This window comes from Podarcis vaucheri, assembly GCF_965113315.1.
Source record: "Podarcis vaucheri genome assembly, chromosome: 4".
Lineage (NCBI taxonomy): Eukaryota > Metazoa > Chordata > Lepidosauria > Squamata > Lacertidae > Podarcis > Podarcis vaucheri.
In genome coordinates this window covers 77,616,045-77,629,048 of record NC_138762.1, presented here as the reverse complement: position 1 = coordinate 77,629,048, position 13,004 = coordinate 77,616,045, and the positions used below count along the sequence as shown (strand labels likewise).

The 13,004-nt window shown below is 39.0% G+C and overlaps 1 protein-coding gene and 1 long non-coding RNA gene across 9 annotated transcripts in view; one reads left to right on the top strand and one right to left on the bottom strand.

The window, feature by feature from the left end:
* Window positions 1–13,004, top strand: part of AFF3 (ALF transcription elongation factor 3) — a 224,539-nt gene that overhangs the window by 120,806 nt on the left and 90,729 nt on the right. For all 8 annotated transcript variants that reach the window (XM_082220026.1, XM_082220024.1, XM_082220025.1 and 5 more), the window contains one exon: window positions 3,345–3,431. In XM_082220026.1, coding sequence (XP_082076152.1) covers window positions 3,345–3,431 — 87 coding nt within the window. The remainder of the gene's footprint in view (window positions 1–3,344; window positions 3,432–13,004) is intronic.
* The window catches only part of LOC309530937, a 103,663-nt gene that overhangs the window by 72,363 nt on the left and 18,296 nt on the right, over window positions 1–13,004 (bottom strand). The window lies entirely within an intron of this gene.

The window sequence follows — 13,004 nt, the reverse complement described above, 5'->3', positions numbered from 1 at the left end:
CTGAACCATAGTTTGATCTTGATTCATAAATGGCATCTTGTGCTTTAGTTGATGTGGCAAATGCTAATAACCTATTCTTTCACCTTTTGTTGTTGTTGTTAACCCAACTCCTTCATATTTCATCTGGTGGAGACTAAATGTTGCAATTTTATTTTAACGCTAATAACCATATATTGAACTCTGCTCTGTACTTCTTATTTCAGCACTAAATGCATGCATGTGGCCCAGATCTAGAATGAAATTAATCCCAATATGACCTTGTTCAAATATTTTAGCACCAAAAATGTAAAGGCTACTGCAGATGCCTTATTTGCTGTTACACATGTAAAGGTTCAACTTATTTAAAATTGTTTTTGCTTTATGGGCAACAGGTTGTGCTTTCATTTTATTGTACCTTTCAACCTAAAAAAACTATACCAAAAGACATCTCTGTTGCAGATATAAACTATGTCATATAAAATTTCTTCATTGTTACTAGATTTCCCCATTAATGTATGTTTTTAACTGTCTGCCAGCCTGGAAACATTTTCTTGGCAACTCTGGCTGATTTGGAAACACTGAACATTTTTTCCATTCCTCTTCTGTCCGCATATATTCTGCCATCTGTCATGTTCTGGAAAACAGACAGTCTCATATCATGTTCTTTACGGTTTTTCACATTCTCTTTTATATTTCTTACTTGAAATTGGTCCAAGGTAATCTTCAGTCTATAGCAACTGCTTAGTTAGCAAAGTTTAAAAATAGCATTCATGTTAGTATGCACTACATGTACTATTGTAGCTGCTGCCATTATTATTATTATTATTATTATTATTATTATTATTATTATTATTATTATTAGATATACAGAGACCTGGACCTGAATTAGCTCTTTTCTGCATAGTCTCTTTCCTCGTTCCCAAGAGTCGTCCATTTATCTTCATTAGCCACTTGTTCCAGTCTGCTGCTAGTTTTAACCAGGAAACAAGCTGTATTAGCTTTGCATAGCAATTCAGGAATTAGAAGCCACAGTTCTTGGAGGAATAAGGCCAATGCACCAATAAAGATTGTACCTTGATTAATCAAATAATCTCAGTTTGCCTGAGCTGGACCACTGTTCAGACAATTGTCTCATCACATAGCCCATTGCTTTTGTTTAAGCACTTACGGTAGTTTCTAAATAGATACTGAGATGCAACAGAGGAACACGATCAATTCTTTCCCTTCTAATCTGTTTTAGGGGCAGGAGGAGATGGATTTATTATAAAAGTACCCTGCATTCTAAACTGCCCTGTGATCTTCGGATGAAGAGTGGTATATAAATTAAATAAAATAAATATGTAATTATTATAGAAGGTAGTTTAACCCAGTTACTGAACTCTTGGAAAACAGCTGTTTACATCAGGGGTGGGAAGAAGACAGATTGGCATCTACTAGTAGACCTCTGGGTGATTTGCAACTAAAAGACTATTTTCTTCCTTGAAATTAGGCTAAATTCTAATTAAGAAAGCTTAGGGGAGAAAACCAGCAGGGGGATTTCTTTTGTAAAAACGAGCTGCAAACACATTCCTGGTACTTAAAGCAATTCCTGCACTGGTTAGGTTTGTGCTCAGAGGGACTATGCTCCTTAATTCACTTCAGTGTGACTTTGCCCCAAAGCAGCTGTATGGTACCTGCTGGCGTAAGTTGGTGGATATTGGGGTTCTAATAAAAAGCAAAGCAGATTTTGGATGTGCTGTTCTTCATGAAAGTACTGCATGACTGACCCAGGAAGGTTAAGTCCTCTTGGAAATGAATGGGTCACATCCAGATTTTGTTGGATTACATCCCCCAGCCAGCATGGTCAGTAATCAAGAACTGATGGCACGTGGTCCAGCAATTTATGGAGGTTTGCAAGTTCCCCAGCCCTACTCTAGAAAGATTTCCAAGGGCCAGGGGGATGTTGAGCGTAGCATGTCCTGATTTACTTCTTATTACAATTAGAGGGACGTGGGTGGTGCTGTGGTCTAAACCACTGAGCCTTGGGCTTGCCGATCAAAAGGTTGGCGGTTCGAATCCCCGCGATGGGGGGGATCTCCTGTTGCTGGGTTCCAGCTCCTGCCAACCCAGCAGTTCAAAAGCATGCCAAAAAGTGCAAGTAGATTAATAGGTTCCGCTCCGGCGGGAAGGTAAACGGCGTTTCCGTGCGCTGCTCTGGTGTCGGTGTTCCGTTGCTCCAGAAGCGGCTTAGTCATGCTGCCCACATGACCCAGAAAAACTGTCTGCAGAGCAAACAAACGCCAGCCCCCTTGGTCTGTAGAGCGAGAGGAGCGCCACAACCCCAGAGTTGTTCACGACTGGACTTAACTGTCTGTGGTCCCTTTACCTTTTTACAATTAGAGGGTTGCCAGTAAATTAATAAATCTTAGGTCGAATCTGATCTCTCCCTGGGCAAAATCCTGGGGAAAAACAGAATCTGAACAAGGCCTGTGTTGAAAGCCTTTTACTGTGTGATTTTAGAAATACCTGAAGATACCTTGCATCTTATTCTTTATCAGATGAGAGTTATAAGAAGAATTAGAAGATGAAGAATTTTACTAGAGAGAAGTGAATGAGAAAACAGTTTAGATTGCAAGCTAAATGATTTTCTGATTTAAAGGCACCCACAGAGGTGACATGTGGCTAATAAACTGTTTAATATTTGTAGCCCCCAATAAAATAAAAGGCTGCATCTTTTATTAGAAAATAAACTTTTTATCAAAGAGGGATTAAAGGTAACCATCATAACTCACAAACAATCTTTAAGTAGTTTTTCCTGTTTATTATTTCAAGATTGTGTATCAGGCTAATCAACTGACAAAATGCTGTTACATATTTTACTGGAAATAATAATAATAAATAACAACAACAACAACAATAGTAAAATTTATATTCCCCCTATACCCACAGGTCTCAGGGCAGTTCACAGGATAAAATTACAATATAAAACCACAAAATGCATAACTGAAATAAAACCAGAAACCGCCGAATAACCCCCCCCCCCGAAAAAACACATTTTAGAAGGGCATTGGATGGCAGTCACCCAAAGGCCTGGTTAAAGAGGAACATTTTTGCCTGGGGCCTAAAGATGTATAATGAAGGCGCCAAGTGAACCTCCCTGGGGAGAGGATTCCACAAGTGGGGAGCCACTGCAAAAAAAGGCCTGTTCTCATGTTGCCACGCCTCCTCAAACTCCACAGGAGTGTGAGATTCCAGGGGTCAAGGCGTTTACGCAGGGTTTGTGTTTCCTTTGGAAATGAGGCACAGTGGAGACTGTGGTGTCTTTATTATATATGGTTTATTAAATTATATTAAATATAATTTTGAAATCTCTTCTTCTTTTTAAGGAAATGACCCATTCATGGCCTCCGCCACTTTCTGGTATTCACACACCTGGCAAAGTGGAACAAAACAAGTTTCCTTTCACCAACAAGGTAAATAGCTTTATCTTTAACCTTTACCATCCTCCATTCTAATGAGGAACCTGAACTACATGGGCCATACCCTGTTGGGGGAACCATGAGAACAGATTTGGGAGACATGTGAGGGGAGGAAAGAACGGAAGTCTTATTGTGCCATTGGTATTACACATGCAGAACATTGGACACAACCCTGTGTCGTAACTGTTTATATGCCATCCGTGTTTCATCTCCTTTGGAGTTGAAGATTGAAAATATAACTAGAGAGTTGACCTGAATGTAGTATTTTGCATAGCTTTGCAACTGCAGATAAAACCTTTGGAACATTTCAAACCTAGTTGTCGTGTGCGCATTTTCCTCCCCTCCTAACTTTAACTTGCATAAGACGATCTGCTTTTTATCAACATTCATTTAAAAATTACCCTCATGGCTGGCTACCAAACCTATACCATCATCTGCTGCCTCTACTCCACTCTTTATAAATCTTCTGTCAGACCTCTGCCCTTTTCCTTTACTTCTGCTTTCTGTGTTATTGACTCCTGCTACAGGCCAAGGATTGTATCAGCTCTTGTGATTTGTAAAATATCAGCAGCACACTGTTGATTATAAATAAATGTGTGTTGTTGTTGTTGTTTTTTTAAAAAAGTTGTGTTGTGAAGTTGCTGCCATTCCAAAGTCATGTATCTGAAGCACAGGAAGAGAGGCAATGCCAGAAAAAAAAACCCAGCAGCCTCATACACTGGGATAGCCAACCACATTGGTTCATAAAGGGGAATAGCGAGGTAGAGAGAGAAGTAGGATAAGCAGTTGTAACAATTAATTTAGAAAGGAGATAGGAGCATTAAAGTGTTTCCTATATTTGTATTGATGTGGTAAATTAACCACACATCTCGAGAAAGCGGTAGTTTTTGCTCATTTGTGTTTAAAAATATAATCTTGATTATGTTAGCCCACAGGCATTTTGAACTACTTTTAACCTGTACTTCAGCTAATTGCTAGTCTGACAGCTTGAAATTTACACTGTATTAAATAGGCAATTAAAATTCCACAGGCTGTCATGGCTGCAGCCAAGCTTATTTGATATCAGTCTAGAAATCAAAGCTAAATAACTGTCTGTAAAAATTTCATTTTATTCCTATGGAATATGCTGTATAACAATAAAGGAAATTTAATGTCAAGTAGACTTATTGGCTTCAATTCAGCTGGGGACTCAGTGGTATGCCAGACATACCATTTGCACAGCTGCTTTTGTCTTCCAGTTCGTTCTTCAGCCACCCCTCTGCTGAATTGCTTTTTTAAACTTAGGGGTTGGTGGCAAATATAGTCCAACCCAGTGATTCGGTAAAAGAGAATACAGAAATAGGAAGCAGCAGAAACAGCAGTCCACAAAGCCTTGAAGATCAAGGCAACTGAATACAGGAATTTGCATCCTCTAATCCCAGTGCGATTGGCAAACTGAACATTTCCAGTATTACTCAATTGGGGGCATAAAGTTTCAATTTGTGGTCATTGTTATAATACTGGAAAAGAGAGCTCTATTCCATGTTGCTTTGCTTTCTATGTTCAAAACTATACCATGGTACCTCGGTTCTCAAACTTAATCCATTTCGGAAGTCTGTTTCAAAACCAAAGCGTTCCAAAACCAAGGCACGCTTTCCCGTAGAAAGTGATGCAAAATAGATTAATCCATTCCAGACTTTTAAAAACAACCCCTAAAACAGCAATTTAACATGAATTTTACTATCTAATGAGATCATTGATCCATAAAATGAAAGCAATAATCAATGTACAATGTAGTGTACTATAAAATAAATAAGACAGTATTGTAGATGATAATTTTTTTTCTTACGTGCACTGATACCTGCATACAGGATGTTTCCTTACACACACATTTTTTGTGTACAGTGGTACCTCGGGTTACAGACGCTTCAGGTTACAGACTCCGCTAACCCAGAAATAGTACCGCGGGTTAAAAACTTTGCTTCAGGATGAGAACAGAAATCACACGGTGGTGGGGAGGCCCCATTAGCTAAAGTGGTGCTTCAGGTTAAGAACAGTTTCAGGTTAAGAACGGACCTCCAGAATAATTAAGTTCTTAACCTGAGGTACCACTGTATATGTTTTATTTTTAATGGCTTTCTGTAGCTATGTGGTATTATTTCATAATAAACATAATGAGCACAACTTTGCACCGTAGTTACATTATTTCATTTATTTATTTAGACTTAGGCTCCATCTTTCCTTTGCTATGGAACCTAAGGCTGGATCTACACTGACCTTTTTAACATTATTAGAACGATGTTAGCTATATCATTCTAAAATGTCACAGGGCATACCACTAAAAAAAAAAGTTCATTACCTTAACGTTGTTCCTCCATAACAGCAGTTTCCTTTACTGCCTGGTTCTTGGTTGCTCTGCAGCGCCCTCTGGTGCCACATTTTAATAATGCATTATTAACGTTCTTAGCAAAATGTAATGTGACCCTTACATTTTGAAAATCATTCTTTAACTCTTTCTTAATGTTATAAGCCATGAGTGTAGATCCTCTTCAAGGCTTCTAAAACTCCAAACAAACGTGTGTGTGTGTGTGTGTGTGTGTGTGTGTGAAATACAAAAAAGAAATACTAATAATACCACTATAAGATTACATAAGTGATTCAGCAAACAACAGGACAGCAGATCAGCAAAACAGAGGAGTAAAAAACACACACCACCCTCTTCAGCCAAATGCCTGGTGGGGAAAAAGTATCCTTGTTTCCTCTAACTATCTCTTTGAGAGTTGACTCTATTTACAAAGGGAGATTGCTTTTTTAGGGTGCCACAACTTTAAGGAAATGTCCTCTGCACATAAACTTTGCCCTTCTATTTGAGGGACTTATTTTTGTTACTGCTTCAGTTGCTATTGCACAGCAAACACCACAAGGGGCAACCCTGCCATGTCCCTCTACATGTTATCAGTCATTATTATAGCCAATCCATTTGCCCGATAACTGCTATAGATTGTGTAAATTTGTGTATTTCAGCTCACTAGCCTTTTGCCATGTTCTGACTACAGTAATACAGTTGTCCCAGACATCCACACGCCAATCTATCCAAGGCTTTAGAAACGTCTCAGGAGAGTAAAGCTGCCAGTTTTGCTAATTTTCCTCCCACGGCTAATGATGTTTATTGCTGTCCACACTGACTCCCCTAGCTGGGGACATGGGAACATTACTGTAACTATCTTGACATTGACTTCTACATTTTAGTTGTCTACCTCTACGTTTCTGTTCTCCCTCTCTGATGTTTTCGTCTGAGTCTCCCTTTGACATCTGAATTTGTACATGGCAAAAGCGGCAAGCCCTTTGAGCTCCTGTCTAGTTAACTTGGGAACCCAAATGTGTGTGGTTGGTATGAGTGGTACTGTTCTCTGGAAAACCTGAAGAGAACGGAAGTCTAGAGTGGCAGCCATTTTTAGTTTCGTTGTTGTAAGAAGTTTATCTGTGTCATTGCTTTGCAAAGTTTGCAGCAAAGATTACATGGTGTTAGAAGAGAAATTGAAAGTAAAGCAGCAAATGATAAAAAAGAAAAAATACCCAGCTAAACACTCCTGCAAAATGTTTGAAGAAAAGGCAGCAGAGAACTGGATAAGGTGGAGACTAGAGTTTGAATTGCACTCTCTTGTAAGTGGAGCAGATAAGGAAGATAAGAGAGACTGCAGTGAGTGCTTGTTCTTCATGTGGCAGGTAAAGAAGCAACAGCAGTATTTGATCCCTTTCAGTTTGATGATGACAATGCAGATAAGAGAAGCATTCAGGTTTTGATTAATAAATGTGAAACATACTGCACGCAAAGAAGGAGGATTGCATATGAAAGGCACATATTTTTCACAAGACTGAAAGTGAATTATAGAGTGAAATCCACAAGTCCACTTAAACAGCGTTAAATTAGTCCAACTCAAACCAGATTTACTGCTTGTTAGCTACAGAGCCAGTGTGGTGTAGTGATTAAGGGCAGTGGACTTGTAATCTGGTGAAATGGGTTCGTATCTCTGCTCCTCCACATGCAGCTGCTGGGTGACCTTGAGCTAGTCACACTTCTCTGAAGTCTCTCAGCCTCACTCACCTCACAGAGTGTTTGTTGTGTGGGAGGAAGGGAAAGGAGATTGTTAGCCGCTTTGAGACTCCTTAGGGTAGTGATAAAGCGGGATATCAAATCCAAACTCCTCCTACCGGAAATCAGGATATTTACATTGATATAGGAAAATAGGGGTGGTTGGCTTTTGCTGCTCAACTCCCCAAGGGACTGAGTCCCCTAAGTCCTTGATCGGTCAGAGATGAATGGATGGAGACAGGATGCAGCGAAAGCAAGGCAGATCTTCATTTTTCTGTTGCAACAGAGATCCCTCCCCTTCTAGCAAGGAGGCAAGAGAGACCCAGAACCAAGAAGAAACATCTCTTTTAAGGATTTGCATTTTGGCATGGAGAAGAAGGACATCGCCTCTACAGATAGTCAGAAATTACATCACACATAAGGTGGGGTTACTGTGGCTCAGGCAGGCCAAGGTGTGATATTCCTCAGGATTTAGCAAGTTTTACATAGTTCCAGACACAGTTTACACAAAAATAGCATTTGTAAGACAATCAGGATGCCAGTCAGACATCCCTCAATGCAGAGCATCTGACCAAACAATGGCAATTAATACAAAGGAGGTTCATAGATATAGGAGAGGAATCCCTTCAGGAACTTCCCCTGATTGCTATCTGCCTACATGTTCTCAGGCAAGGCGGATTAAGGAGGCAGAGGAAATAAGTCTTCAGGAGAGCCAAGAGGGTTTTTGGATTGCTGTCCTGTACTGTTTTAGACGTGGTTTATATATTTATGTATATGTGTTTACCTTGTGCAATTATCAACATTTATTCTATATTTGAGACCTTAGAATTCCTATAACAAGATACTCAATATATTGTCAATAAAAAAAATAAAATAGATACATACAAAATATGTTATACTATACATTAATATAATTAAAATTATGCTACTGCAGAAACTCTTTGACATATACCAATATATCTTATCTAAAACTGTAAACAAGTTCCATAAAGGCAATTTAACAAATCTGGCAGCTTTTGTACATCACATAATATGAATAGCCAATATGAATCTTATTTTACTTAAAGGAGAGTTATTTCTAATCCCAACAATAAGGGGCTTGAAATATTGGATGCTCAGATCTAAATACAAAGGGCGTTCCAGTAAAAAAGAAAAGAAAAGTGTATCATGTCTTCTACCTTCGAACATCTGGCTGGGCAATGTCTGGCTACCCCAAGCTGAACACGACAGCATCCCTCAACCTCTGTCAACTGTCAGGCATTCAGTCTGCATTGAGTCAAAAGTCATGCCAACTCACATGAGCAACTAAAAGGCAAATATGGAGGCAATTTCCCAGGAAGGACTGCAAATGTTTGATAAATGTAATTGAAATTATGAGGGCGCTCAGTTGGAATTTCAGTTAGTAGGTTTTGATGTCAGGCCGTATTGAATCTAAGAGCCACGATTAATTTAAATTTGCTACAAGGAGTTGATGTAATAGAAATAGGATCAGTGGGATGCTCATACATATTACAAAGTTGTGTCTCCAGGAGTTTCTTGCTTATAAAGAAAATATTCCATAAAAGGAAAACCCTACAGGTATCGCCCATGCTCCATTCTTCCATCTTGGAATGTCCCAGTGGCTTTTAGTGACAAAGTTCAAAAGCAACTGGATTGCATGGAAAAACGTAAGGTGATAGTCAAGATGAAAAGGAGCCTTTTGTCAGCAAGCTGTATCCCCTGCCAGTTGCTGTGGTCCCAACGTCACACCAGGATCCACACGGATACCTGTGAATGTAATACCCAAACCTAAGGTCTTTGGAATGTCAAATGGGAAAAAGAGTCTCAACAGAGAGAATGGTGGGAGATGGAGAGGGAAAGGTCAATTGTAAAAATGTTTGGAGGAGAATTGTAGGAGGAACCGGGAGTGAAGAAGAGCAGCTGAGAAGAAAGACAAAGGAAAGCACTGGAGTGGAAAAACCAAGTGTTAGAAAAGGAAGAGGAAGGGACAGAAAGAACAGCCCTCAGCTGGTGAGGAATAGCAAAATGCAACAGCCCAAGGAACTGTGAAAGTGACTTTCACCATCCTGACAACACTGTGCTTGTAACCAGCCGTGGGTTAGGGCTTATTTGTCTTTTTCCTGTATATTTGCTAGTTAGTTAATGCTATGACTCAGTTAAAATGGTAAAAATTAGTATATGTACACCCACTTGCACCATTGACTCTAAAGTGATTGCCTAACTGCCCATCCTCATCACAGAACTCTGAGGCATTACGCCATCCTTCATTGCTGCCCCTTGGGTTCTGGTGGTCAAAGAGTGAATAACCCACTCGCTCCAACTACCAATTTCATAGGACCATTCCCTGTGAAGGTGGAGGAGGGTATTAGAGACTTTTGGTAGACCATTCAGATTGTCATAAATTTCAGGTTGGGTGTGCTTACCACAAATTATTCCTTCCTTCAGAAAGCTTCACGACCTCTTCGAGTGGTGGTTAGGCTGCCCTCAGCAGCCCAGCAGTATTCCCTTCTAATTGGGGACAAAATTTCCAGTGGGAATGATGTTGCATCTTGGCGATTAAAGCTGGCTACCCCATCCCAATAATGCCCCAAGGAATGGAGCTACATCATGGATATAGTGTTATTGTCATAGGATATGCTGTCTCAGATTAGAAGTGACTACTACTGAGCTCCCAAGGACAGCATGGCTACAGCTTGAAGTGGCTGCAACATTTTTTTCCCTTGTAAAAGAAGAAGAAATGGAAAACCCTAGGCCATCTCAGCATTAATAGTAAGTTCACTGCTGACGCCCATTCCCTGCTGCATGTTTGAAAATTCACCTACCTCCTAATATTAACCTACTCTTCAGCAAATGTTTCCACTAATACAATTTCTGGAAATCGCTGGGCCAATACTTTGGACCAGCACTTAAAAGAAGCAGTTCTACTGTAAAATAAATCACCATAAAGTTGCCAGTTGCCAGAACTATTTCATCTATGCCAGTAGTGAATTTGGGAAAATCCTTCCGGATGACATGAATGATAGGCGCTGTACATTCAACACACCTTTGACAGGTTCAGACTTTTAAAAAATCAGTATCGCTTCAGAGCTATACCACAAGGTGACTCGGCAGACATTTTAGGGAGGATATTTTCCCATGAGGAAAGGTCAGGCAATAACACAACATTTGGCTAGAAACGTTCCTAGAAGGAGTTCCTAGACAGAGGGAGGAACCTGAAAATGAATAGTGAAAAATGTACACCTGACATTTCAGAAATAAAATACCAAAATATTTCTTACCCAAAGAAGGTCAAAACCAAATTGACGAAGAGCATTTTCTAGCTATTTCATCCACTTCAGAAATCAACTGTTTTGTTTCTGCTATTTTTCAGTAGTGAAATTCTGGTAAAATTATTTTGGGTGGAAGAGAATCAGAGGAGCCAATGTCGCCACCTCCCTTGGAAGCTATGGTCTAAGGTGCTTTTTGAATTTTGGGAAATTCAGAATAGTTGCCACTATAAAGGGGGGGGGCTGTTTCATTTACTCTGAGGGCCACCCTTATAGGGGATAGCACCTGAATAGCTACAGAAAAAGACACTTTTACAGGATAAATGGATTGTTTTTCCTGTAGCAAATTTTATTTAGTAGACAACTGTTAAATACCCTTCTGAGTTACTGAAGCCAGCTTGTTAAAAATACACTTTCACAATGTATATGCCAACCTTTTGTTAAACCTGAAATGGTAGGAAAATCTTGACGATATGGATGTCATAAAAAAGAATGGCTTATGAAAACTCAGAGAGGCTTTATTTGATAGCAGACCCAAAGGATTTAACAGGTACCACGTGCCATACTTTTGAGAGAAAATCTCAGGGATTAACAGTGCAGTCTTCATCACATCTATTCAGAAGTAAGGCCCACTGAGTTCAATGCTAATTATTGCCCAGTAAGGGCATTAAGATCAATAAATGGAACTTTCTTAGTGTTGGTGGCACTGCTGTTGTGCAGTGCAGTTCCTGCTGAAATATGAAAGACTCCAACTGTATTGGCATTCTCCCAGCTTCTGAAAATGCACTTGTTTACACAAGTGTTCCCTTGATATCTCGACCTGAGTCTCCTGTTTTAATAACTGCGTTCTCTTAATGGGATTGTTTTATTTCATATTTTAATAATAGACTTTTATATTTTAATGTTTTAATCAGATTGCTTTATGGTTCAATCTGTTGATGCTGTATGTTTAATTATTCTGTATTTCACCAAAATGCAAGCCGTTTGTATGATTTAGAAGCCATCTTGTCATTAAGCAGTATATAAGTTAATTACAGTGGTACCTCTGCTTACAAACTTAATTCATTCCGGAGGTCCGTTCTTAACCTGAAACAGTTCTTAACCTGAGGTACCACTTTAGCTAATGAGGCCTCCCACTGCTGCCACGCCACCGGCGCGCGATTTCTGTTCTCATCCTGAGTAAAGTTCTTAACCCAAGGTACTACTTACAGGTTAGTGGAATCTGTAACCCGAAGTGTTTGTAACCCGAGGTGTTTGTAACCTGAGGTACCACTGTATTATTATTTACTTCCAAGTAAGCGTGCTAATGAATCATTGAAATAATTTGATGGAAAAAAAGTTGTTTTGGTTCATGAAACCAATTTTCCTTGAATTACTAGGTCAATTCCATGTATGTTTGGCTGAAACACTGCAGCTTTAGATGCAACTAAAATAGAGAGCACAGCTCAAAGTCCTAGAAGAAAGATTTGATTTGTCTGATGGATTTGATTTATTATATTTTTATGCCGCTTTTCATTCAAATGAATCCCAAAGTGGCTTGCAAACAACAAATAATAATAACCTAATAGAACATAATAGAATATCACCAATACAGCAGAAAGCATATGGAATAATTAGCAATTCATCAGTGAAACAATTACAATATATAAAACACTGTTAACAAAGCAGCAACAATTCAGTGAATGCCAAATATATAGGATTAAATTGTTATAGAAAGGCTAGCTTGCTGTACGTACCATCAAACTACTGACAGCTGTCCAACAAAACTATATTCAAATAGCAAATAGATTTCAAATGCCATATATCTAGACGTACAATATGATATTGGGCAAATCACCATATCTCATCCTTAATTTCATATCTGTGAAATGTGAACCACAGTAAACAGAGATTTGCTTTTGCAAATTTAGTGACAGGGTTTGCCATAATTCTAACAAAAATATATTATATATATTCTGCTCTGAAGAGGAGGCAGAATTTAATATATCTTGCTTATTCTGTGACTCAGCCAACCAACAATGACAAGTTTACTTGAAATAGCTCATAATTTAGAATGCATGTCATTTAGAAAGCCGTTAATCCTTATTCTCTGTTAAAACCACACATATTTATGCTAATTAGCTTTATTGTTGCAGTTTATTTTGTTTGAAATATTCCAGAAGAACAGTAAAACTGCCTTTGAAAGTGGTACTTGCCATTGTTTATACTTAACTGAAATGCCATTTTCAG